Source organism: Amblyraja radiata, chromosome 14, assembly GCF_010909765.2.
Source record: "Amblyraja radiata isolate CabotCenter1 chromosome 14, sAmbRad1.1.pri, whole genome shotgun sequence".
Taxonomy (NCBI): Eukaryota; Metazoa; Chordata; class Chondrichthyes; order Rajiformes; family Rajidae; genus Amblyraja; species Amblyraja radiata.
Genome location: NC_045969.1, coordinates 58,834,500 through 58,861,189, shown reverse-complemented (window position 1 = coordinate 58,861,189; position 26,690 = coordinate 58,834,500). Strand labels below are relative to the sequence as shown.

The window sequence follows — 26,690 nt, the reverse complement described above, 5'->3', positions numbered from 1 at the left end:
CGTTCTCCCTGTGACCGCACGTAGGTTTACTCCGGATGCGCCGGTTTCCTCCCACATCCCAAAGACGTGCGGGTTTGCAGGTTAATTGGCCTCTGTAAACTGCCCCTAATGGGTAGGGAGTGGGGATAACATAGAACTGTCGTGAATGGGTGATCGATTGCCATTGTGAACTTGGTGGGCTGAAGGGCCTGTATCCATGCTGTATCAATTTAACCAATCAAAATATTAGCTAACTGCAGATGCTGGTTTATATAAATAAAGACACAAAATGTTGGAGTAACTCAGCAGGTCAGGCATCATCTCTAGAGAACATGTATAGGTGAGGTTGTGGGTCGGGGCCCTTCAGATTCTGAAGCTTCTTCAAGGTAACGTAGGTATGGATCCAGGGAGGATGCAAATCTGGTCATGAATCTTTGTTTCATTAAAAAATCTCAATACTTCTGAATAGGGGGGTGGGAGGTCAGCAAGAATGATCTCTTCCAGTCATAGAGTTGTATATCTTGGAAACAGGCCCTTCAGCCCGACACATTTATGTCATCATGCTCATCTATACTGATCCCACTTGCCTGCATAAATTACATATCACTCTATGCCTTGCTCATTCAAGTTCCTGTGTAGATAGTTCATAAATGTTGCATATTCCTGTCTCCTCCGTCTACAAACCTGCACATCTTTGTGGATGTGGGAGGAACCTGGAGCACCCAGAGGAAACGCACGTGGTCACAGGGAGTACAGGCAGCTTGTTCCAGACACCAAGTATTCCTTGTGTGAAAATGTTTCCCCTCAGATCCCTTGCTCACCTTAAACCCATGTAGTTTCAGCCACCCCTTTCCATGGGAAACAGACTCTGGATATCCACTCTGTATATGCTTCTCATAATATTATATACCTCTGCTTGTCACCACTCCGCCTCTGATTCTCCAGGAGACCCAGTCTATCCAGGACAAGCAGTATCCATAGAGGGAGTGGACAGTGGTGCAGCTGTAGAGTTGTTGCCTTGCTGCGCTGGTTCGATCCTGACTACGGGTGCTGTCTGTACTGAGTTTGTACGTTCTCCCCGTGTCTACGTGGGTTTTCTCCGGGTGCTCCAGTCTCCTCCCGCACACCATAGACATACAGGTTGATAGGTTAATTGTCCCTAGTGTGTAGGATAGTGCTAGTGTACAGGATGTTTGCTAGTCGGTGGACTTGGTGGGCCGCAGGTCCTGTTTCCACACAGTATCTTTAAAATCTAGAGTGGACAGACAACATTTTGGGTCAGGAGCCTTCACCATTCTGAAGAAAAGTCCATAGACTCCTTCTGTCCATTTCCTCGACAGATGCTACCTGACCTGCTGAGTTTTCCAACACTAGGTGTTTTGCTTAAGATTCCTCAGAATCTTGTTTTGCTCAAGTTTGCTCAGTGGTAGAGTTGCTGCCTTACAGCGCTAGAGACCTGGCGATAGGTGCTGTCTGTACGGAGTTTGCTTGTTCACTTTGTGACCACGTAGGTTTCCTCCGGGTGCTCCAGTTTCCTCTCACAATCCAAAGACGTGCGGGTTTGTAGGTTAATTGGCTTCTGTAAAATTGCCCCTAGTGTGTGAGATAGAACTAGTGTGAACGAGTGATTGATGGTCGGTGTGGACTTGATGAGCAAGGCTCCTGTTTCCACGTTGTATCTCTAAACTAATTCCAGCATCTACAGTTCCTTGTGTCCCCAGCCTAACCAGTCTCTCCTTGCAATGCAAGCTCTCCAGCCAGGGAACATCCTTGGGAATCTTTTTAATTATAACTGCTGACCAACTGGCTGAATGTGACGTGGATCCTTTTGCTGTAATCGCAGGCTGTCTCTGAATCACACCCGCACTCTTCAACTGGATGAAGATGTCCTGGCTGTGTGTCACAGCCCCAATGGGAGGCTACTGGCTGTGTCCCTACTTGATTCTACTGTGAAAGTATTCTACACGGATACGCTCAAGGTAAAAGATAACCACAGTGACAGAGTACAACCTTGTGTTTGCAGGTGCGTCAGGTTCTCGGCTCAGTCACTCTCCACCCTAACTTGCAAACATTCGTTATCATTGTTCCTTCCTTGTCAAAGGGTTAAAGTCCTTGTGCTCTCATCTTGGTTACAGTGGGACTACCTTTAGAACAAGGGTGGCAGTAGTTGGTGTAACGGTAGAGCTACTACCTTACAGCGCCACAGACCCAGGTTTGACCCTGACTACGGGTGCCGTCTGTACGGAGTTTGTACGTTCTCTCCGTGACCTGCGTGGTTTTTCTCCGACATCTTCTGTTTCCTCCCACACTCCAAAGATGTGCAGGTTTGAAGGTTAATTGGCTTGGTACAAATGTAAAATTGTCCCTAGTGTGTGTAGTGTAGTGTTATTGTGCGGGGATCGCTGGTCAGTGTGGGCTCAGTGGGCTGAAGGGCCTGTTTCTGCACTGTATCTCTAAACTAAGCTCAACTAAGGCAGCTCTCCACCACCTGTCAGCAAACTAAAGGGTGGCCCAGTGGTGGCTCCTCACAGCGCCAGAGACCTGGGATCCATCCTGACCTCGGGTGCAGTCTGTGTGTGTGGAGTTTGCATGTTAACCCTGTGACTGCCTTGGTTTCCTCTGGGTGCTCCGGTTTCATCCCAAATCCCAACAAAGTGAGTCTGAAGAAGGGTTTCGGCCCGAAACGTCGCCTATTTCCTTCGCTCCACAGATGCTGCTGCACCCGCTGAGTTTCCCCAGCAACTTTGTGTACCTTGTAGGTTTGTGATAATTGGCCTATTTTAAAGAAATAACTAATTGCCCCTAATGTGTGGGGAGTGGATGAGAAAGTGGGATAACAAAGCACCAGTGTAAAGGGGCGATCGATGTGTGGGCCCATTTCCATGCAGATCTCCAAACTAAACTAAACTAAAACGGGTATTAAAAATCATAAACTCAGAGGTCAGCCTGTCACTAGAACTAAGTGATATAAGGTTTTGGAGGAGATAGTGTCATAACATTCCACCTCAAACTGAACCTGGGCTCTGGCACCTAAACTGGTTTAATGTCAGTGCTAAACCATCGATCACTTGGCATTAATGGTCAACATGGTGTGAATGTACACTATATACACCTTTCTATCATTAGCAAATTAGAGAATATCCTAATTTCTTCGCATCTCCCAACATAGTGATTATTTAATGCTGTTGTTGGCTGAAAATGATTTTGATGTTGGACAAATAATAAATAGTTGTGTGATGTGGATAAATAAATTGCCTAGATCGAGTGGATGTGGAGAGGAGATTTCCACCAGTGGAAGAGTCTAGGACCGGAGCCCATAGCCTCAGAATACAAGGACATACCTTTAGAGAGGAGATGAGGATCAATTTCTTCAGGTGAATCTGTGGAATTCATGGCCACAGAAGGCTGTGGAGCCAAGTCAATGGATATTATTAAGGCAAAGATTGATAGATTGTTGATTAATAATAATAATAATGGATGGGATTTATATAGCGCCTTTCTAATACTCAAGGCGCTTTACATCGCATTATTCATTCACTCCTCAGTCACACTCGGTGGTGGTAAGCTACTTCTGTAGCCACAGCTGCCCTGGGGCAGACTGACGGAAGCGTGGCTGCCATTCTGCGCCTACGGCCCCTCCGACCACCACCAATCACTCACACACATTCACACACAGGCAAAGGTGGGTGAAGTGTCTTGCCCAAGGACACAACGACAGTATGCACTCCAAGCGGGATTCGAACCGGCTACCTTCCGGTCGCCAGCCGAACACTTATCCCATTGTGCCATCTGTCGTCCCAAAGACAGGAGAATGGGGTTGAGAGGGAAAGATAGATCAGCCATGATTGAATGCTGGAGTAGATTTGATGAGCTGAATGTCCTAATTTTATCCTAGAACTTATCAACATGAAATATGTTGGTTTTGTGGTGGAAGAGAATGAAATGTGAATTGTAGAAATAAAATCAAAATTAATGTGATCTTAAAAAAAAAGAATAAGACCATCAAGTAAACTATTCGGCCCTTCCTAACCAAGAACTGAGAAAAACATTCAAATGTAGCTATGCCACTTCCTATATTTTTGTTTCTTTTGCAGTTTTTCCTGTCACTTTATGGACACAAGCTACCTGTGCTTTGTATGGATATCTCTCATGTAAGTTTGTTCACTTTCAGTATTAATAATATTGTGGGGGAAAAAAGGGATGGCAAAGTGATCCAAAATATTGGGATAGATTTATTACCACTTGGGAACATGGTTGCATCTAACTCCAAATAGCGGGATTTTTCATGAAGTCAAAGCATAATGGATTTGGGTAAAATCGAATCAATGATTTGCCTCCACTTACGTATATTAGGTTCATTTAGAGATTTTAATTTTGTTTGTTGTCATGTGTACCGAGGTACAGTGAAAACTTTTCTAGTTGCATGCTATCCAGTCAGCAGAAAGACTATACATGATTACAATCAAGATGTCCACAGTGTATGGATACAGAATAACGTTTAGTACAAGGGACAGGCACAGAAGGCAGTGGAGGCCAATTCACTGGATGTTTTCAAGAGAGAGTTAGATTTAACTCTTAGGGCTAACGGAATCAAGGGATATGGGGAGAAAGCAGGAACGGGGTAATGATTTTGGATGAATATATTGAATAATGGTGCTAGCTTGAAGGGCCGAATGGCACCTATTTTCCTATATTTCTATGTAAAGTTTGATTAAAGATTGTTCAAAGGTCTCCATCGAGGTAGATGGGGGCAGGCCTGGGTTGAGGGACGCCGCAGTTGGTGGAGCCCATGGCTGGGGCCAGGGTTGGACCCACGGCGGTGTCAGGAGGGGCGATAGTGGAGCAGTCGATAGTGGAGCGGTCAATGTGGCGTTCGATAAGGGCACCGATGGACGTGGACGGACCACGTGGGAATGAGGCCACCGCCGCCGGGGGGAGAGGAACAAAGGAGGACTCAGAGTGGGGGGACATAACAAAGTTGCACCTGGTGCGGGATGCTTTGTAACTTTGTCAACGTCCTTTAGGAGGCGACTATTGCAAGTAAAGAATTTCTCCGTGACTTGGCACATGTGACAATAAAGTATTAATTCATTCACACATACATCAATGGGAGGTCAGGACCGCTCTCTAGTTGGTGAGAGGATGCTTCAGTTTCCTGATAACAGCTGGGAAAAAACTACCTGAATCTCAGCGGCATTTGTTCATAAAGGAAGTCCAAGACATAGGAATTCTACAACCTGTGTCTCCCACAACCTTTCTACAGTGAATTTGAAAATCATTGATTGAGTCCAATGATTAACAATATATAGATGTGAGGCAAGGTTGCCATGCACATGATGTGCTTGCCAATTACCAGTGTTGAAAGCAATCTTTTCTATTAAAAGAAGAAATATGGCATAGTTTTCCGTGCCTGCCAGACCAACGTATTTCCTTCAAGATAAGCATCCTCCCACTCCATGTTTCATAACGCCTGTCCCGTGCAGGACGGTTTCATGCACTGTGGCGAGCAGAGTGAAGAATGGATTGGATAGTGAAGTGAAGTGACAGAGCTTAGATTCTATAATTCATTGATACTTTATTGTTACATGTCCCGAGGTACAGTGAAGTGCTTGTTTTGCATACAACCCGGTAATATCATGGAGCAGACCTCACCTGGGCAGTACACACGTGTCGCCATGTTTCTGCCGCTGACCTAGTTACAAAACTTCACCAAAGATTCCTGCCTGCCGCCGCCGCCACACATGGCAGCTGCCCCCTCCACTGGGTCCCCCTTCATTCTTGTACCTCCTGCCCCCACCGCCGGGAGCCCCTTCGTTCTCGGCTCCCCAACCCCCCCAGCCAGGTCTCCAATTGTTTTTGCCCCCCCCCCCCCCAGAGCAGTGAGCAGTGGATGTGGCAGGGCAGGAGTGATGAATGGTGGATCGGGCAGGTGTAGAGTGACCGGGGAAACTGATGAGTGGTGCATACCATGAATGGACCTGCTTACAACAGGGGAACAATGTAATGACAAGGTGCAGCACACCCTGGTGAGGGATGCCTTGGGCTGTTGGAGCTGTGAGAAATGGATCACAATGAATGGGGCTGTTCAGAATGGTGACCAATGTCATAGAATGAACAAGCTTCAGCTGCAGAATGATGCATCAGTAGCAATCCAGAACACAAAGATTTTGAAGCTTGTACCTTTTAATGAGCTGGTTCTACTGTAGAAAATCAGAAATTTAAAAAAAACTCCTGGAAAGGAGTGCTAAACATTAAGACCGAGTCACCTCAACTAATTGTATATGGGAGGACCAAGGAACTGCAGATGTTGGTTTACCAACAAAAGACATAAAGTGCTGGAGTAACTCAGCAGGTCAGGCAGCACTTCTGGAGAACATGGATAGGCGACCCCCCCCCCCCACTCACACCCCCCACCTCAATCAGTCTGAAGAATGGTCCCAACCCAAAACGTCACCTATCCATGTTCTCCACAGATGCTGCCTGACCCGCTGAGTTACTCCAGCACTCTGTGAAACGTCACCGATCCATGTTCTCCACAGATGCTGCCTGACCCACTGAGTTACTCCAGCACTCTGTGAAACATCACCTATCCATGTTCTCCACAGATGCTGCCTGACCCGCTGAGTTACTCCAGCACTTTGTGTCAAATTTTATATTGGACCTGACATTCATCTTTGGAACAGTTCTAATTGTTATAAGCACTTTAAGTTTTTTTTGTCTGAGCAGCTGGATTGTAATTGTTTAATTTAATGTTTTGTGAAGATTGTTAAACTACCAAGGCCAAAATGAGCATTTTCGATTGCAATAACCCTTCTGTGATTGTACACACTTAATTGATATATCATTGTTAATTTGTAGGATAGCTCTCTGATCGCAACTGGCTCAGCGGACAGGAATGTGAAGATTTGGGGATTGGAGTTTGGAGACTGCCATAGGTCACTTTTTGCACACGAGGACAGGTAGAGTTTATTTCTCCAATTGCTCCAGATTGATGTTTTTCACAGGGTCACAGATGGAGCAGCTTAGTTTAGTTTATTTACAGCAATTGAACACTAAATTCCTTCCATTTGGTCTATAAATTAATGTAAATGAGATTTAAAAATCATGTTTTATTGTGAATTATTTGTGAATATTATTTGGACATTTAGGCTATTTAAAAATGTTAATCATTTATTAAGAAATGGATAGATGTTTAGATCTAGTAAGTGAAGTCTGAAATTAGCTACAATTAGGTAACTAACTAATTATATGCTTTAATTTCAGGTCATCCAAGTAAGATTATTTTATATTTGTTTCAGAATGCTTCAATCTATGATAACTGAAAATTTCATTCAGTTCTCTTAATTTTTAAGAAAGTTATGGGCTTTTGACTGTTCACGATCACAGCTTTTTTGTTATGTCCATAGAAAATCAATAGGGAACAAGATGCTCATTTCCGAGTATGAAAATGGCCATAACTTTTTTAATACTTGAGATATGAAAGTGAATTAGGTGTCAAATTAAACTTATTTTTATGCTTTATCTGATGGGATAAATTGCAGACTTGATTTTTAAAATCTCAAAATTTTGTAACATTGCTACTGTAAGGCAGCAATTCTATTGCTGCACCTCGATCAATTCATGTTTCAACTCAATGATTTTGGTAATCATTGTCAATGTGTTGTAGTGCGAAATTGCACATAAAAGTATATGCATATAACTCATTAATATATGTATATATATATATAATTGCTGCAAAATAATAACTCACAGTTATTCCACAACATTGTATGCAATTGTAGGCAGCACAGTGGTGCAGCTGGTAGAGCTGCTGCCTCACAGCACTAGAGACCCAGGTTGGATCCTGACTGGTGCTGTCTGTGTGCTGTTTGCGCATTCTCCCTATGATTGTGTACTGTTCTCCCGGGTGCTCCGGTTTCCTCCCACATTCCAAAGTGGTGCAGGTTTGTAGGTTAATTGACTTCTATAAAATTGCCCCAAATGTGTAGGGAGTGGATGCTAAATGGGGGATAACATAGAACTAGTGTGAACGGGTGGATCGATGGTCGGCATGGACTCGGTGGGCTGAAGGGCCTGTTTTCAATCAACCAACGGATTGTAAAGTATCAAATGCATCTGCTGTTTCATTGGATGCTGTTTGAACATTATTAATGCTGCTGTGGAAAGACAAAATGCTGGAGTAACTCAGCAAATCATGCATAAGAAGGGAACATGCAGTTCCCTTTTGAACACTTTGTCTACTCCAATGCATAAGAAGGGTCCTGACCTGAAACATCATCTATTCATGTTCTCCAACATGGTGCCTGACCTGCTAAGATATTCCAGCACTCTGTGTCTTTCCTTGGTAAACCAGCGCCTGCAGTTCATTGTTTCTACATGAATGTTGCTGCAAAGCGTATTTGGAGTAAGAGAACTTAAGAATTCTGCTGATGTTTCAAATTTGAGTCTAAACTTAGAATCATAGAGTGAAATAGCACAGAACCGCCCGTCAGCCCAACTTGGCCATGCTAAACAAGGTGCCACCTGAGCTGGTCCCAGTTGCCTGTGTTTAGCCCATTTCCCACTAAACATTTTTTATCCATGTACCGTCTAAACGTTTTTAAAATGTTGAAATTGTACAACCTCTACAACTACTTCTGGCAACTCGTTCCAAACACCCACCATACTCCGAGTTGAAAAACTGTCCCCTCAGGTTCCCCTTAGATCTGTCCCCTTTCATAGCCATACAGCATGGAAACAGGCCCTTCAGTCCAATTTGCCCACACCGCCCAACATACTCCATCTACCCTGCCTGCGTTTGGCCCATATACAACCTCTAAACCTGTCCATGTACCTGTCCAAATGCTTCTTAAACGTTGCGATAGTACCTGCCTCAACTACTTCTTCCGGCAGCTCGTTCCATACACTCAAATTTGTGTAGAAAAGTTACCCCTCAAATTCCTATTAAATCTTTTCCTCTTCACCTTAAACCTATGTCCTGTGGTTCTCGGTTCCCCAACTCTGGGCAAAAGACTGTGTATTTACCTGATCTATTCCTCTCATGACTTTGTACACCTCCATAAGATTACCCCTCAACCTCTTGTGCTCCAAGGAATAAAGTCCTAGCCTGCTCAACCTCTCCCTATAGCTCAGGCCCTTGAGGCCTGGCAACATCCTCATGAATCTTTACATCCTTTTCAGCTTGACAACATCTTTCCTTATAATATGGTGTCTAAAACTGAACACAATACTCTGAATGTGGCCTCACCAACGTCTTGTATAACTGCAACATGACCTCCCAACTTCTATACTCAGTACTCTGCCTAGCTGCCAAAAGCCTTGTTGACCTGTGATACCACTTTTGCCTGTACTCCTAGATCAGGCACGTGCCTGTACTCCCAGATGCCTCTGCTCTACAAATCTCCAGAGCCCGACCATTCTGAATTTCATTTTAAACCCATGCCTTCCTTCCGCTGCCCTAGGGAACAGACTGCAAGCATTCATATTATCTACGCCTCTTATGATTTTATATACAGCAAAAAGGTCACCACGTGCCAAGGAAAACAATCCCAGCCTAACCAGTCCCACCTAATAACTCAAGCCATCCAATCTGGGCTAAATGCTTCAGTTCATTTAGTAGCTGTCAGTGGGATCAGATCTGCATGAATGATGTTGTTCCATTTTTACTGTGTACGTTGGAGCAGGATGTGATGTTTGGTGTAAGGATGAGAAGTTGGAAATGAGGTCTGGAAAAATAGGCTGCTTAGTGAATATTCCCAGGTTTTTAAAGAATATTTTTTTTAATTTATGAGTACTGGCAAATGTGTGATGAATCTGCACCAAGATAAATACTTAAAGGTACGGATAAGTAAGAGTTATAATTGAAAGCATTCTATACAAATATAAGGATATAACGGAGGTACACAAAATTGCTGGGGAAACTCAGCGGGTGCAACAGCATCTGTGGAGCGAAGGAAATAGGCGACGTTTCGGGCCGAAACCCTTCTTCAGACGGGTTGGGGGAGGAATGGGTGGTGAGGGGTTACTAGAATAAAAACATTTTAAACTAATGCACCAAGTATGCTTAAAAGAAAAGGAATTTTGACAAAATGCTGATCTTATCTTTTCCAGAAAAAGACACAGAGTGCTGGAGTAACTCAGCAGCTCAGGTAGCATCTCTGGAGAACAAAGACAGGTGATTTTTCGGGTTGGCACCCTTCACCAGACAGTCTGAAAAAGAATTCCGACCCAAAACCTCTAAGTTCTCCAGGGATGCTGCCTGACCCGCTGAGTTTTTTTATAAACCAGCATCTGCTATTCCTTGTTTCCATCTTGTCTTTTCCAGCTTTGTTTATGCACTTTTAAAGTTTTAAGAGTTCTTATGCGTCATATGCACCAGATATGATCTGGAGCAATGAAATGCAACTTTACAGGCACGTAAAATGTTGCCAGTATTAGAAGGTGTGAGCTATAGGGAGAGGTTGAGTAGGCTGGGACTCTATTCCCTGGAATGGAGGAGAATGAGGGGTGATCTTATAGAGGTGTATAAAGTCATGAGAGGAGTAGACCGGGTAGATGCACAGAGTCTATAGCTCAGAACAGGTGAATTGAGGACCAGAGGACATAGGTTTAAGGTGAAGGGAAAAAGATTTAATAGGAATCTGAGAGGTAACGTTTTCACACATAGGGTGGTGGGTATATGGAATAAGCTGCCAGAGGAGGTAGTTGAGACTGGGACTATCCCAACAGTTAGACAAGTACATGGATAGGACAGGTTTGGAGGAATATTGGCCAAACGCGGGCAGGTGGGACTAGTGTAGCTGGGACATGTTGGCCAGTGTGGGCAAGTTGGGCCGAAGGGCCTGTTTCCACGCTGTATCACTCTATGACTCTGGATGCAACAATAAATACACAATAATCTTTGTCATTCAGACCGTGACTGTGCAAATACAAATGTATTGGAAGTGCTCAGTCCATAATGGTTCAGTAGGACTTGAGGTGGTTGAAGTAAGGATGTGGTTAGGGTTGTGCAAGATGGGAAGAAGCTGTTCTTAAACCTGGAGGTTGTGGTTCTCGGGATCCTCTACCTTCCACCCGATGGTAACTGGGCGGAGGGTGTGGGCACGCTGTGTGGGTCTAGTATGGATGATGTTAGCTGCCTTCTTGAGCCATGCTTCCTGCAGATCCCCCCAACTTTAACGTCAGAGACGTCAGTACTTGTGATGGGCCAGGTCATGTCCATTACATTGTACAGTTTCCTTTGTTCTTGAGCAATCATATTTCAAAGTGTTTAACAAGGAACTGCAGATGCTGGAAAATCAAAGGTAGACAAAAGTGCTGGAGAAACTCAGCGGGTGCAGCAGCATCTATGGAGCGAAGGAAATAGGCAACATTTCGGGCCGAAACGTTGCCTATTTCCTTTGCTCCATAGATGCTGCTGCACCCGCTGAGTTTCTCCAGCACTTCTGTCTACAATCATATTTCAAAACCTGGTAACTGTGTGGTTGTTATTTGTTGTAAAGTCAACATAGATTCACTTTCAGTCACAGATTAAATGATTAAAAAAAGGTAAATTTTACATAACCCAACACCAGATACGGAGGAAAATCGGTAGAGTTGCTGCTTTACAGCGCCAGAGACCCGGGTTTGATCCTGACAACGAGTGCTGTCTGTACAGAGCTTGTATGTTCTCCCCGTGACTGTGTGGGTTTTCTCCGGGACCTCCGGTTTCCTCCCACATTCCAAAGATGTGTAGGATTGGCTTCTGTAAATTGTAATTTGTCCTCGGTGTGTAGGATAGTGCTAGTGTACGGGGTGATCGGTGGTCGTCAGGGACTCCGTCAGCTGTTGCCACCCTCTAAAGTCTCTGGTCTTTCTCTCCGCAGTGTAATGTCTTTGAAGTTTGTGGCAAAAACTCACCTCTTCTTCACTGCTGGGAAAGACAATAAAATCAAACAGTGGGACGCTGACAAGTTTGTGCACATTCAGACCCTGGAAGTGAGTATAACTTCAGAAATATATAAACTCTTCAATTTATAAATATTGCTAATTATTACAACATATGGCTGCCATTTGAATGACTAAAACAAAAAAATGATTTCTTGCTTTGAAATTGCACTGTGAAATGATCAGTAAGTGGAAAATGTGTTAGTGTAGAATAAGACCACAGATGCCAAAAAGTGGCAAATATCCATGTAGCCACTTATACCTTCTTCACCATTCAACAAGATCAAGGCTGAACATCTATCTGGTCCTCTTTGTCACCCAAACCCCATGAAGATCTGTTGATCGCAGCTTCCGATATGCTACTGATTGGTCATTTATCCATTTCAAAGTTAGCGAGTTCTAACGGCCTGCAGATCGATGCATAAAGAAATTGCTCATCACAGTCCTAAATAGAAAAAGCCTTGTTGTCAGGTTGTCATGGAGCACAGAACAGGATCTTCAGCCCACAATGTCCATGACCAACATGATGCTAAGTTGAACTAATCTCTGCTTCAATGTGATCCATATCCCTCCATTCCCTGCATATCCACGTGCCTCTTAAATGCCCTTATTGTATCTGCCTCCACCATCGACCCAGGCAGCATGTTCCAGGCACTCACCACCCTCTGTGTAAAAATACTTGCCCCGCACATCTCCTTTAAACTTTGTTCAAGAAGGAACTGCAGATGCTGGAAAATGGAAGGTAGACAAAATTGCTGGAGAAACTCCATCGGTGAGACCAAGCGTAGGCTTGGTGGTCGTTTCGTTGAACACCTCCACTCGTTAACCAACCTGATCTCCTTGTGCACTTCAACTCCCCATTCCGAATCCGACCTTTCTGTCCTGGGCCTCCTCCACAGTCAGAGTGAGCACCACCGGAAACTGGAGGAGCAGCACCTCATATTCCGCTTGGGCAGTCTGCACCCCGGTGGCTTGAACATTGACTTCTCCAATTTCCGGTAGCCCTTGCTGTCTCCTCCCCTTCTCAGCTCTCCCTCAGCCCTTCTGGCTTCACCTCTTCCTTTCTTCTTCCCGCCCACCCCCACCCTGCATCAGTCTGAAGAAGGGTTTCGGCCCAAAACGTTGCCTATTTCCTTCGCTCCATAGATACTAATAATGGATGGGATTTATATAGCGCCTTTCTAATACTCAAGGCGCTTTACATTATTCATTCACTCCTCAGTCACACTCGGTGGTGGTAAGCTACTTCTGTAGCCACAGCTGCCCTGGGGCAGACTGACGGAAGCGTGGCTGCCAATCTGCGCCTACGGCCCCTCCGACCACCACCAATCACTCACACACATTCACACACAGGCAAAGGTGAGTGAAGTGTCTTGCCCAATACTGCCACACCCGCTGAGTTTCTCCAGCAATTTTGTCTAGCTTACTTTAAACTTTGCTCCTCCGAACCATGAATCTGTGTCCTCTAATCTTTGACATTTCAATCGTTTAATATACAGTGCGGAAACAGGTCCTTCAGCCCATCGAGTCTGTGCCAATCAACACTATCCTATACACTAGGGACAATTTACAATCTTTACCGAAGCCAATTAACCTACAAGCCGGCACAACTTTGGAATGTGGGAGGAACCTATAGCACCATGAGAAAATGCAAACAGTCACAAGAAGAACATACAAACCTACAGTCCCTGGCGCTGTAAGGCAGCAACTCTACCACTGTGCCACTGTGCTGCCCCATCCTGGATAGAAATGTTCTGTAGCTGTGTTCTCATCTTTCCATCCGAAGGAAACTGTCACTTGGCATCTATCCTCAGAATTCATCAAAGAATATGAAATGTCTCAATGAAATAACCTTTAATTTCAAACACAACTCAATAGCCTATCGTGGGACCATTCCTTTTATCCCGGGAAATGTTGGTAAATTTAGTTTGCACATATAAGTTGCAGGATATATAGAATTGCCGATGCTGGAATCTTGAGTGAAACCTAGTGGGTCAGGCAGCATCTGTGGAGGGAACGTTTAGTGTCAATGCACTATGAAAAAGAGTCCTGACCTGAAACATCACCTGTCCATTCCCCCCACAGGATGCCACCTGACCCGCCGAGTTCCTCCAACATTTTGTCTTTCACAATAGATTTAGTACATGTGGATTTACAGAGAGATTGTAACAAAGTACCACATATGAGTTGCAGGCATCTTTACTTTAATTCTAGATAATCCTTTCTCCCCCCCCCCCCCCCATTTCTGCCACGTTGGTCTCTTCTGCAATGAAGACAAAAACAAATGATATGTTTAATGCCTCGAAACCTTCCTTTATTCCTTACTCCACTGTATCAGCTATTAATATTTCTCCCTTTTTATATTGATATTTACCAACTTAAATTATGCTTTCAATATTTCAGTCATTTATTTCAACAAATATTTCTGAATCTTAATTCTTATGGCATTGTTTTGACAGCATTATAAACCTTGATTTACTACTGCCTTTAATTGTCGTGGTTTGCATGAGTTGGTCACATTTATCGTGGAATTTGTATTTGTCGGTGGAAATGTACATTCTATATCTCCACAAAGTTGGTTATATATGTGGTAATATTTCTCAATGCCATTGACACTGCTCTGACAGATCCTTGAATTAAATCTTGCAGTGACCCCTGTTTCCATCCTGTTGTGGGGTGTGAACAGGGGTGTAGAAAATAGCGAGGGGTGTGGGGGGATATTAAGATTGGAGAATTCAATGTTCATACCGCTGGGCGTAAGCTGCCCAAGTCAAATACGAGTTGCTGCTCCTCCAGTTTGCCTGTGGCCTCACTCTGGCAATGGAAGAGGCCCAGGACAGAAAGATCTGTGTGTCAATCGGAAACGGGAGTTTAGAATAGTTAGTAACCGGGAGATCCAGCAACCATACTGTGTATCCTGAGCCAGGCTTGTGGTCTGGAACAGCAGGGTTTGGGAACGTGGTCAGATTCCAATGTCCGGAGCACTTGTCTCCTTTCCACAATGTAGCATATAAAATAAAATGAATGAGGTGTATATCACCACTGAAATCCTGAGGACTCTGGATTCTCAGAATTTTACCAGGCTAGAGTCTGAAGGTTTATTGTATTCCATTTTGTTAAAGTAACTGAAACCCTTTCTGTTGCTGCAGTCCAAGAGCTCAGTCTTATTATTATAAATGGCAACATTTCAATTGTGCATATTGCTGGGTATAAATAAGTCTAAAACATTGTTATCAGAAATATTGTTTGGCATATCACATAAATCATAGCATACTGCTGGCTCTTTCAATTGTTGGGGTATTGCCATCACTTTTGTGTTCTTTGTAGACGTGTAAATCTTGCATGATTCAGTCTGATAGTTCATCGCTGTTTGTTCTCTGCAGGGGCATCATGGTGAAGTGTGGTGTTTGGCCATCAGCCCCAATGGAGATCACATCGTTTCTTCCTCTCATGATAAGTCTCTACGGCTGTGGGACCGCACGAGGGAGCCGATCATCCTGGAGGAAGAGAGAGAAATGGTGAGGTGTCATTAACTGTGGTTCGGATATTGATTGATTGAGATCTAAAGGACACAAGGTGCTGGAGTAACTCTGCCGCTCAGGCAGCATCTCGGGAGAACATGCATAGGTGATGTTTTGGGTCAGATGGTGGCGCCGCGGTAGAGCTGCTGCCTTACAGGCCAGAGACCCGGGTTTGATCCTGACTACGGGTGCTGTCTGTACAGAGTTTGTACGTTCTCCCGGGTTTTATCCGCTTTCCTCCCACTGCATCCGGCTACTGCAAATTGTCCCTAGAATCTAGGATAGAACGGAGTGATTGTTGGTCAGCGCTGACTCTTTGGGACAAAGGGTCTGTTTCCATACTGTATCTGTAAACTTACCTTCACCAGATTCTACATTTTGAGTTGAGAACCTTCTTTAGACTAATTTGAAACGTCACCTATCCATATTCTCCAGAGACGCTGCCGGACACGCTGCATTACTCCAGCACTTTGTGTCCTTTTTTGTATTTACCAGCATCTGCACATTGATTGCGGTTAAGTCAGTGGGCAGAGTAATTTCAGCAGTTACTTACATGCGTAATTACATTAGTACGTAATTACATGCGCACTGTCCTGCCAAGAAACTCTGAATGAGGGTTGAAAAATACTGTCAGACTTTACTCATTCATTTCTGGAACTTGGTGTCAAATGGAGCTAGGCTGGTATAATTCACGAGCAAAACACAAAGTGCTGGAGGAACTCAGCAGGTCAGGTAGCATCTGTGGAGGGAATGGACAGGCTTGGTCTGACCTGAAACGTCACCTGCCCATGCCCTACACAGATGCTGGCTGAATCGCTGAGTTCCTCCTCAGGATTCCAGCATCTGCAGTTTCTTGCCTCTCTATAGTTTAATTCAAGCATCTTTTGTCTGTTGGCTGAGAGTTATTGCTCTTAAAAAAACCTCTGTTGAGACCACTCAGATTTTATAGTTAATGTTGTCATAGTTTTATAAAACAAATGGGGCAGCACAGTGGTGCAGCTGGTAGAGCCACTGCCTCACAGCACCACAGACCTGGTTCATTCTTGACCTCAGGTGCTGTCTGTGTGGAGTTGGTACTCTCTCCCTATGACCGCGTGGGTTTTCTCCAGCTGCTCCAGTTTCCTCGCATGTCCCAAAGACTTGCGGAGTTTAGGTTAATCGGCCTAGAATTGCCCCAAGTATATAGATAAGAAAACTCTTTTGTCTAGAGCTTAGTACATTAGATTAACAAATAACTAGTGTGAATGGGTGATCGATGGTCGGTGGGCCGAGGGGCTTTTGTCCATGCTGTATCTCTAAACTAAACTAAAATAGCTTTTCTATATCTCCTCAAAGTTGATAATATTCCCAATTTACATCTCAGGAAGGAGCTTTGTCAAACAAAATTTGACAAAATCTGAAGAAGGGTTTCGGTCCGAATCGTTGCCTATTTCCTTCGCTCCATAGATGCTGCCGCACCCGATGAGTTTCTCCAGCACTTTTGTCTACCTTTGATTTTCCAGCATCTGCAGTTCCTTCTTGAAAATATGACAAAAGAGCTGCAGAAGTATATATTATAGCAGTTGGCTAAAATGTTATCAGAGTGGGATGTAAGGAACACCTTAATAGGAGAGAGCATTAGACAATGGCACAGGGACAGAATGCCACGGTTTCAGAGCCTTTAGGTAATAGTATAATGATCAAAATGAAAAATAAAAGCAGAATTGGGACACAAAAACCTTGGACTGACGTGCAAGGACTTGGAGGACCTTGTGGGGAATTACACAGATGGCACAGAGGTAAGATTGTGGGGGAAGTGAAAATAAGGTGGAGAAATTCTAAGGTGGACTCTAAGCAGTGGCATTAGCAGAAGAGTTAATTTCAAGAGTGTTGTCATATGTCCTAACAATGGAACAATGACATTCTTACTTGTTGTAGCGTATGAGACTTAGTAATGCAATACATATGAATAAACTTGTATTCTGTTCCCATTTGTCCCCATCCCTGGTGAAACTTATGGAGATTTTGGCATTTTTCAGTAACTTTTATCCTCGTGTTTACATCAAGAAGCAAAACCCTGGGCTGAGGAGCCTTGAACAATAAGCAGAAGCCACATCCAATCCTGTTGGGGCCATTGCAGCAATCCATGGCTTCATTGTAGAACTAGATCTATTTTAAAAGCAGTTCCATCAAAATGTCTCTTCCAGCTATTTGGAGGATTGTGTGGGATAGGGTGAATGCATTGAATCTTTTACCCAGAATAGGGGAATCAAGAACCAGAGTACATAGGTTTAAGGTGAGAATGACAATAGACAATAGGTGCAGGTGTAGGCCATTTGGCCCTTCGAGCCAGCACTGCCATTCAATGTGATCATGGCTGATCATCCCCAATCAGTACCCCGTTCCTGCCTTCTCCCCATATCCCCTGACTCCGCTATTTTTAAGAGCCCTATCTAGCACTCTCTTGAAAGTATCCAGAGAACCTGCCTACTTTTTCTCACAGAGGATTCCAGCATCTGCAGGAAATACTTTTTCTCACAGAGAGTGATGAGTCTGTGGAATTCTCTGCCTCAGAGAATTCCACAGACTCATCACTCTCTGTGAGAAAAAGTATTTCCTCGTCTCCGTTCTAATCCTTGCTCTAATTCTAATTGCTCTAATTCCCTCTCATCCTTCTAAACTCCAGAGTGTACAAGCCCAGCTGCTCCAGTCTCTCAGCATATGACAAGGGAATTAACCTTGTAAACCTATGCTGCACTCCCGCAATAGCAAGAATGTCCTTCCTCAAATTAGGGGACCAAAACTGTCAAGGTTTAATAGGAACCTGAGGGGCATATTTTTCATTGTAGAACTAGATCTATTTTAAAAGCAGTGGGTTTGTGGAATCTAGCTGCCAGAGGAGGAAGTCAAGGCAGATACGGTCATAACATTTAAAAGACACTCGGATAGGATCAGTTGAGAGTAATATGGACCTAACACAAGTAGATGGGACTGCGTAAATGGGGCATCTTGATCGGCCGGGACTAGTTGGGCCGAAGAGCCTGTTTCCATACTCTTGTGATCCATGGTTGAATTGTGTATTGAAGTACATTTCATTAATTTTGCAAATTAATTATTGCTACTTTCCCACAGCAAAGAGAAGCGGAATTTGAAGAGAGTATGGCAAAAGAGAGTGAACCGGTGGTGAGTTGTTTATGATATACTGTTAATAATGGTTTCACTGGGTATCACAGTCCATTGTATTGTACAATTGCCGAGGTTCTTCCATCTATAATGTATAAAATAAAACCTATCTCTGAGGGCTTGAGCTGCAAAGAGAGGTTGAGCAGACTAGGACTTTATTGCTTGGGCTGAGGGCTGATCTGATAGACGTTTTAAAGATCATGGGGGAAATTGATAGTGAATGCAGACTCTTTTACCCAGAGTAAGGGGAATGAAGAAGCAGAGAACATAAACTTAAGGTGAGAGGGGAAAGATGTAACAGGAACCCAAAGGACAACTTTTTAAATCAGGGTGAAGGGTAAATGGAACGAGCTGCCAGAGGTAGTGGTTGAGACAGCTATCATAATAGCATTTAAAAGACATGTGGACAGGTTTATGAATAAGAAAGGTTTAGAGGCAAATGGGACCAGCTTGGATGGGGCATCTTGGCCAGCATGGACCAGTTGGGCCGAAGGGCCTGTTTCTCAGCTGAATGACCGAAGGATTCTTGCTCTGTAACCAATTTGCAGTCCACAATTTATATACGTGTCTGTGAAGTCTGTACAGAAATCCCATGAAAATGACAAAGGAGATTTGACTGAAATTACATTTCATTCTACAGGTTCCCGGAGAGAGGGCAGGAGAAGCAGGTTTAGCTGGGAAGAAGACGATAGAAACTGTTAAAGCTGTAAGTGCACCAAACTTTATAATACTCTGCAGAATTTACAAAACGCACGAGTACACAATCTCCGAAGGCCCCAGTGGATTCATTTGTTGAGTGTTCTTCACAGGCTGAGCGTATCATGGAAGCAATCGAACTATATCGGGAAGAGACCAAGAAACTGGAGGAACACAGAAGAGCCTGTGCAGCGGCAGGCAAAGAGGTTGGATTTCTCCACATTGCACAGTTTCTTATTGGGTTGCTATTGCACAGCTAGTGAGGATAACTTTATGCCAAGGCTACATAATTGCATGATCGACAAATTTATGTTTGTAGAGGTTATCAGCCAGAGAGAGCTGAACCCACTACTTTTTCCTATCATCGTGTACCCGGAGTACATCCTAGATGTCAGCTGATTTACATCGGTGAGACCAAGCGTAGGTTGGGCGATCGTTTCGCCGAACACCTCCGCTCAGTCCGCAATAACCTACCTGACCTCCCGGTGGCTCAGCACTTCAACTCCCCCTCCCATTCCCAATCCGACCTCTCTGTCCTGGGTCTCCTCCATTGCCAGAGTGAGCAATAGCGGAAATTGGAGGAACAGCACCTCATATTCCGTCTGGGGACCTTGCGTCCTTATGGCATTAACATTGAATTCTCCCAATTTGGCTAGCCCTTGCTGTCTCCTCCCCTTCCTTAACCCTCTAGCTGTCTCCTCCCATCCGCCCGCCCTCGGGCTCCTCCTCCTCCTCCCCTTTTCCTTTTTTCTTTCCCCCCCCCCCACCCCCTATCAGTCTGAAGAAGGGTTTCGGCCCGAAACGTCGCCTATTGCCTTCGCTCCATAGATGCTGCTGCACCCGCTGAGTTTCCCCAGCAATTTTGTGTACCTTCGATATTCCAGCATCTGCAGTTCCCTTTTGAACAATATTCTGTTGAATATTGGTTCAACATAAATGTCTCTGCCATACAGACTTAAAAAAAATACTTTAAAAAAGTATTAAGGGCGAACACAATGGTAGTTACTGCCTTATCGTGTACTCCGGGTACTGGATTTTGCACGTTGTCTCTGTGACTACATGGGTTTCCTCCCACATCCCAAAGACCTGCAGGTTTGTAGATTAATTGGCCTCTGTAACATTGTCCCTTGGGTGTAGGATATAGTGTACAAGGTGATCAATGGTTGACATGGACTCGGTGGGCCGAAGGGCCTGTTTCCATACTGTATCTTTAAATAAACTAAACAAAAAATCATTTGAATTTATTTTGAAAATAAAGTTTACTAAAAGTGCCTGCAAGTTTAATTTACACATTGTTCATCCTATATTGTTGGCTGTGTTCATGTTGTACAAGATAACTGATGTGATCTTTATCCATCACAGCTGCCTGCACCAACCAATCCTATACTGGCCGCACATGGAAATATTTCTGTGAGTAGTTAATCCTCCCCAATTAGTTTCTTTATTCTTCTTGGTGAAAATTGTGCCGCTTAATAATTTGCTACTTAGCAGAGTTGCCTCGGTTTGTAGTGCGAGATTGCACAATGTTTGAAGAGTGTTTAATTGTCATATGTACTAAACAATGACATTTTTACCTGCAGCAGCATAACTGACCTGTAAGAATGTCTTTGTTCCGTTATCTGTTGAAGCCAGTAACTTTAGCTTGGGTTTTATGTATATTGCTTAATTTTTAAAGGTTATTTTTTGCACTTTTCCTAGCCGTCGCGCTACGTCTTGGATGTTATTCGAAAAGTCAAGTCAAGGTGAGTGACAATTTAATCTCTGTAACAAATTCACTGCAGAGTGTGGACTGTCAGAACCTTTCTCCCAGGGTGGAAATGTCCAACACTAGAGGACATAGCTATAAGTTGAGAGGGGGGTGTTTAATAGATAAGTGTGGGGCAAGATTTTTACACAGTGAGGGCCTGGAACGTATTGCCAGGGATAGTGGTGGAGACAGATGCGATAGTGGTGTCTAAGAGGCTTTTGGATAGGCACATGGAAGTGCAGGGAATGGAGAGATATGGATCATGTACAGGCAGATGAGATCAGTTTAACTTGGCATCGTGTTTGGCACAAACACTGTTCCTGTGCTGTACTTTTCCTAGTTCTATATAATACATTGAGTTACTCTTTTTGTTTTAACATGAGGAGTAGGTCACGGAGTGATTCAGCACTCACCTGCCCGCCTAGTCTTTCCTGTCCCCATTCCCAGCCTCGTTCCAGCTGCCATTTATTCCCTCCTTGCCTGGCTCCATGTATCACCTGCCAGCCTGTGTCTCACCCCTCCCGCACTCTTCTGCATACTCCTGGGTACCTTTCCTCTTACCGCTGCTCTAAATACAGGGACTCAACTTGCTCCTTTTGCCTCCACAGATGCTGGTTGACCTGCTGTGAGGTCTTCTGACATTTGCTACAGATTTTTGTGGGGCTAGAATCACGAATAGAACAGAGTGTAAAGATATCGGATCGGTTTCCCTATAGGATAAAAATGAACGAAGTGATGTTATTTGATAGTTTCATGATCATTGTAATTGATACTAATCAATAGAATTTATTTTCCACAAATTTCTTGGTAGGGCTTCACACCTCTGGGTCATTTAGTCCAGATGTTGAGCTTACACAGAACAGTACAGCACAAGAACAGGCCCACAATGTCTGCGTCAAACATTATTTTAAAGTATCAAAAATGATGCCTCTGAGTCCTTAAGCTAAACATTCTGGCATCGTCGGTCAGGCAGCATCTAAGAAGGGAATGGACAAATGAAGTCTTGGGTCTGAAGAAGGGTCCTGACCCCAAATGTCACCTGTCCATTCCCTCCGCAGATGTACCTGAGCCACTGAGTTCCTCCAGAACAGCTGCTCAGGGTTCCAGCATCTGCAGTTCCTTGTGTCTCCATTCTGGCATCAAACGCTGTCTGTGGGACTCGATTTTTAATTAAGTAGAAATGAGTAATTATGAAAATCAAAAGTTTAATAGTCTATTTATCAACAATGCGGGCGGCATGGTGGCGCAGCGGTAGAGTTGCTGCCTTGCAGTGCTTGCAGCCCCGGAGACCCGGGCTCCATCCCAACTACGGGTGCTGTCTGTTCGGAGTTTGTACGTTCTCCCCGTGACCATATGGGTTTTCACCAAGATCTGTGGTTTCCCCCCTCACACTCCAAAGACGTACAGGTTTGTAGGTAAATGTGCTTGGTATAAGTGCAAATTGTCCCTAGTGTGTGTGGGATAGTGTTAATGTGTTGGGTCGAAGGGCCTGTTGGGCAGACTGGTTGGGTCCAAGGGCATGTTTCTGCGCTGAAAGGCATATTGAAATTCTTATTTGCTGCAGCTTAACAGGCCTATAAATGCAATAACATATATATAATAATCAAAATTACAATGTTAATAACTGTAATAGTAGATAAACGTAATTGTGCAAAAAAAGAAAGTCCATAATGCAGCCAAAGTCGCAGTCCATAGAAGATCATAATAATAATAATAATAATAAATTTTATTTATGGGCGCCTTTCAAAGTCTCAAGGACACCTTACAGAATTTGACAAGAGTAAAAAACATATAATCGGAGTAAAATAAATAATAAAGACATCACCAATACACAAATTAAAGACAGAATTCGATCCAAAGACAAAAATCAAAAACACAATGTGAAGAGAGCAGCGGCAGCTAAACCGCGCTAGCGTACACTCTCCCTTCCGACAGCCATCTTGGACACAAACTAAAATGATCACTTACACACAAAAATTATCCCCCCACAATGGTTACCACTGTGGGGGAAGGCACAATGTTCGGTCCCCATCCCCAGTTCTCCCAAAGCCAGGCCTATTGAGGCCTCTGCTATTGCCTCTACGGTGGCCCGATGTTCCTGGCCGTTCTCGCCGGGTGTTGTTGCCCCAGCGTCGGGAGAGTCCTCTCAGCGGCTGGGCCACCTGGAACGGCCGCTTCCGAAGCCGACAAGGCCGCGCCGGGTTGGAGCTCCCAGGCTACCGATGTTGAAGTCGGAGCCGCCCGCTCCGCTCCGCAGACCCGCAGCCCGGAGGTGTTGATCACAGCGGTCACAGCTCACTGGAGCTCCAGCGCGTCGATCCAGCGCGGCGACCCAGGCAAGGCATCGCCCACTCCGCGATAGCGCTCCAGCGCTGTGTCGCCACCGAAGCCGAGGTGCTGGGCGGTCCCCACCAGGAAACGGCGCTCCACGCCCGCTGGTAGGCCACGAGGACGGGTCGACGGGGCAGCCCGGAGAAAAAGCTGCCTCACCAACCAGGTAGGGACCTAGAAATATAGTTACCTCTTCCCTCCACATTAAAAAGTCTATTTCTCCCACAAACAAAACACAGGACTCACTAGAACTACAAAAAAAAGTGAATTAAACGGACGGCTGCTGGTTAGCAGCCGTTCCCCAAGATGGCTCCTCCTCCTCCAATCATAGTTGTTAAGGTGGGTGTTGTGTGGTGTACAAGAACCTGATGGTTGGTGTTTTTGTAACGGATGAAAAATATGACTCTAATGTTTGTAAATGTTCACTAGTCTTTTGAACTGTCATAAAAATGTAGGAAATAATTTTGAGTTGTGAGCACCTCTAATTGTAAATGTGTATATTTGCTGATCCTTTGCTTATCTTGGCTGTTTTCTAGTGAATTGGAGGAATCGCTTCTTGTGCTGCCATTTTCCTACAGCCCTGATCTGCTAACTCTATTCAATGAGTACATTCAACTTTCTCTGGAGGTTGAGCTCATTTGCCGATGCCTCTTCTTCTTGCTCAGGTAAGGATCTGGACACGAGTTGTGGTTGCAAACACGATTTTATTCATCTGGGGTATTGTTCATACATTTTAGTTTAAATATTCGTCTGGAACCAGGTCCTTTAGCTCACCCAGTCCATGCCGACCATCGATCACCCATTGAAACTACTTCTGTGTCATCCCTCTTTCTCATCCACCCTCTACACACGAAGGGCAATTTACAGAAGCCAATTAACCCACAAACCCGCTCATCTTTGGGATGTGGGAGGAAACCGGAGCTTCTGGAGGAAACCCACGCAGTTACAGGGAGAACATGCAAACTCCCGAGGTCAAGATCAAACCCGGGTCTCTGGTGCTGTGAGGCGGCAGCTCTACCTGCTGTACCACTGTGCCGTCCTTAACACAGATCATCACAAGACAAAATCGAATGGCTTTTATAATTCAATTTTTTTTCCATCAGAATACATTTTGGACAGATTACAAGTAATCAGATGCTTCTTACAGTCATTGACAGTTTGAGGAAAAACACAATCGGGAAGATAAATGAAATGAAGGTACGGTTATTGTTCTTCCTTAACTAACCAATATATGATAGTTGTAAATGAAGTACATTTTAAGGTAGATAAGGATTATTGAACAATGATAACTAACAGTTTCCACAATTAATATACTAATTACATTCAGGAACAAAATTATTGTAGAATGTTTTTACATAGAGTTTTTCAATTGGGCTGTCTTCAGGAATAATACAGCAAACTAATCATAAAGCATAAAGTATTGTCATTAGAATTATAAAGTTATTATATTATTACAGTTACAAAGCAGCACACTCATTAGGCAGTTGGATTGCCAATGGCATTTACTGTTCACAGGCAACAATGAGTAAAACATAAAGTGCTTGAGGAACTTAGCAGGTCAGACAGCATCTGGGGAGGGAATGGACAGACGATGTTTTGTGTTGGGTCCCTTCTTCAGTTCGAAGAAGGTTCCAGACCAGAAATGCACCTCTCCGAGTTCTCCAGAGATGCTGCCTAGCCCGCTGAGTAACTCCAGCACTTTTCCCCCCCCATAAATCAGCATCTGCAGCTCCTTCTTCAGTGACATCCTTCTTCAGATCTTTGGATTAAACTTACCCGGTACCAAACCTTACCGATGGAATAAGTTCCAAAAAGTAGTATAATAAACGGACTCATTCACCAGTAAATAATCTTATTTGACTGGATAGCACACAAATACAAGCTTTTCACTGTATCCTGCAACATGTAACAATAATAAACCAATATTTACTGACACAAGGAACTGCAGATGCTGGGTTGAAGGGTCCAGATCCAAAATGTCATCTCTCCATGTTCTCCAGAGATGCTACCTGACCTGCTGAATTACTCCAGCATTTTGTTTTTTTTAACCAATATTTAGTTTTAGTAAATCAATATTTAGTTATAGCAAAGTGCTGGAGTAACTCATTGGGTTAGGCAGCATTTCTGGAGAACATGGATATGTGACTTTTATGGGATGGGACCCTTCTTCAGTCCCAACCTGAAATGCCACCTATGCATGTCCAACAGAAATGGTGCCTGACCCGCTGAGTTACTCCAACATGAATAGATATTGGACGTTTAGGGAATCAGAAATGTTCACTTCAGCGCCTTTCATCTCTGCTCTGCTTTGACAGGATCTTATTGGTTTTAATATGGCTGGGCTGCAGTTTTTACAACGGGAGATGGAAGCAAAAGAAGATGTGACCTTCTTTGCCGACGCAACCGAGAGGTTCATAGAGAAGAAAAGGAAAAGAAAGATAAAAGAGAGAGCTGTCCTGGCGATTGTATAATCTTCACTTTTGAGGAATATCCACGTTCACAATTGGATCATATAATACTGCAGTTTCTCAGCAGATCTGTGAGAAATGTATATCTAATTGAATCAATGAGGGACATTCCAATTCACCCAAATTCACACCAGACATATAACCAATGTCTGAGTCTTCTTGCTGATTACTTTTACAATTATTTGGAAAATAAGTTACTCTGTACCCGTGTTTTAATAAAAAGATAGTTCTTAAAATTGTGCGCATTCAATGATGTATATCAGGGTGCTGTTAGTACAGGGAACCATATGTGATGATGGGATGGTGTCCGTTAATGCTGATTGTCTGCTGTAACTGAGTGCGGGGGGGGGGGGGGGTTAAGTTAAACCAGTGGGGATTCACAAGCCAGAGAGCTGCAGAGCCCCCAGCACCACACGCGTGTGCCAGGGATAGGCCCGGTATTCACGCTGCCTTCCTGCAGCTCGCTCTCCCCGCTCCCACACCCTGAAGCACGCCATTGGGTAAGTGAGGAGCAGTGCAATGGGACCCACCACTGCTATCATGGAAATCCACTCTACACAGGTCCGTTATGGTGAGGGGTTACAGTACTAAAGAGCCAGTGACCAGGAGTTATTGTACTGAACAGACTTAATATATTTCCCATGCTTTCTGATTATATCAGTCCTTGACAATTTGGGTTGTTTAAACATTTTTTTATTTAGTGACTACATTTTGTTCTGTCTGAAAGTGACCAGGAATCAGGCAGATGTCCTATCCTTTTCTGAAAGCAAACTGCCATCTTTGTCCATCTGACCTGTGTATGACTCCAGATTCACCTCGTGTTAACTGTAGTGGCTCGCTTGTTCTAAGTTTCATTGTTCC

At 44.1% G+C, this 26,690-nt stretch overlaps 1 protein-coding gene across 4 annotated transcripts in view; it reads left to right on the top strand.

The window, feature by feature from the left end:
- Window positions 1-26,065, top strand: part of wdr3 (WD repeat domain 3) — a 78,019-nt gene extending 51,954 nt beyond the window's left edge. For all 4 annotated transcript variants that reach the window (XM_033033468.1, XM_033033467.1, XM_033033469.1 and 1 more), the window contains 13 exons: window positions 1,823-1,958; window positions 4,074-4,130; window positions 6,838-6,938; window positions 11,844-11,955; window positions 15,288-15,422; window positions 18,537-18,587; window positions 19,228-19,293; window positions 19,397-19,489; window positions 20,646-20,693; window positions 20,982-21,025; window positions 23,898-24,026; window positions 24,465-24,558; window positions 25,677-26,065. In XM_033033468.1, the coding sequence (XP_032889359.1) occupies window positions 1,823-1,958; window positions 4,074-4,130; window positions 6,838-6,938; window positions 11,844-11,955; window positions 15,288-15,422; window positions 18,537-18,587; window positions 19,228-19,293; window positions 19,397-19,489; window positions 20,646-20,693; window positions 20,982-21,025; window positions 23,898-24,026; window positions 24,465-24,558; window positions 25,677-25,832 (1,222 nt within the window). In that variant the 3' untranslated portion in view covers window positions 25,833-26,065. The remainder of the gene's footprint in view (window positions 1-1,822; window positions 1,959-4,073; window positions 4,131-6,837; window positions 6,939-11,843; window positions 11,956-15,287; window positions 15,423-18,536; window positions 18,588-19,227; window positions 19,294-19,396; window positions 19,490-20,645; window positions 20,694-20,981; window positions 21,026-23,897; window positions 24,027-24,464; window positions 24,559-25,676) is intronic.
- The last annotated feature ends 625 nt before the right edge of the window (window positions 26,066-26,690 follow it).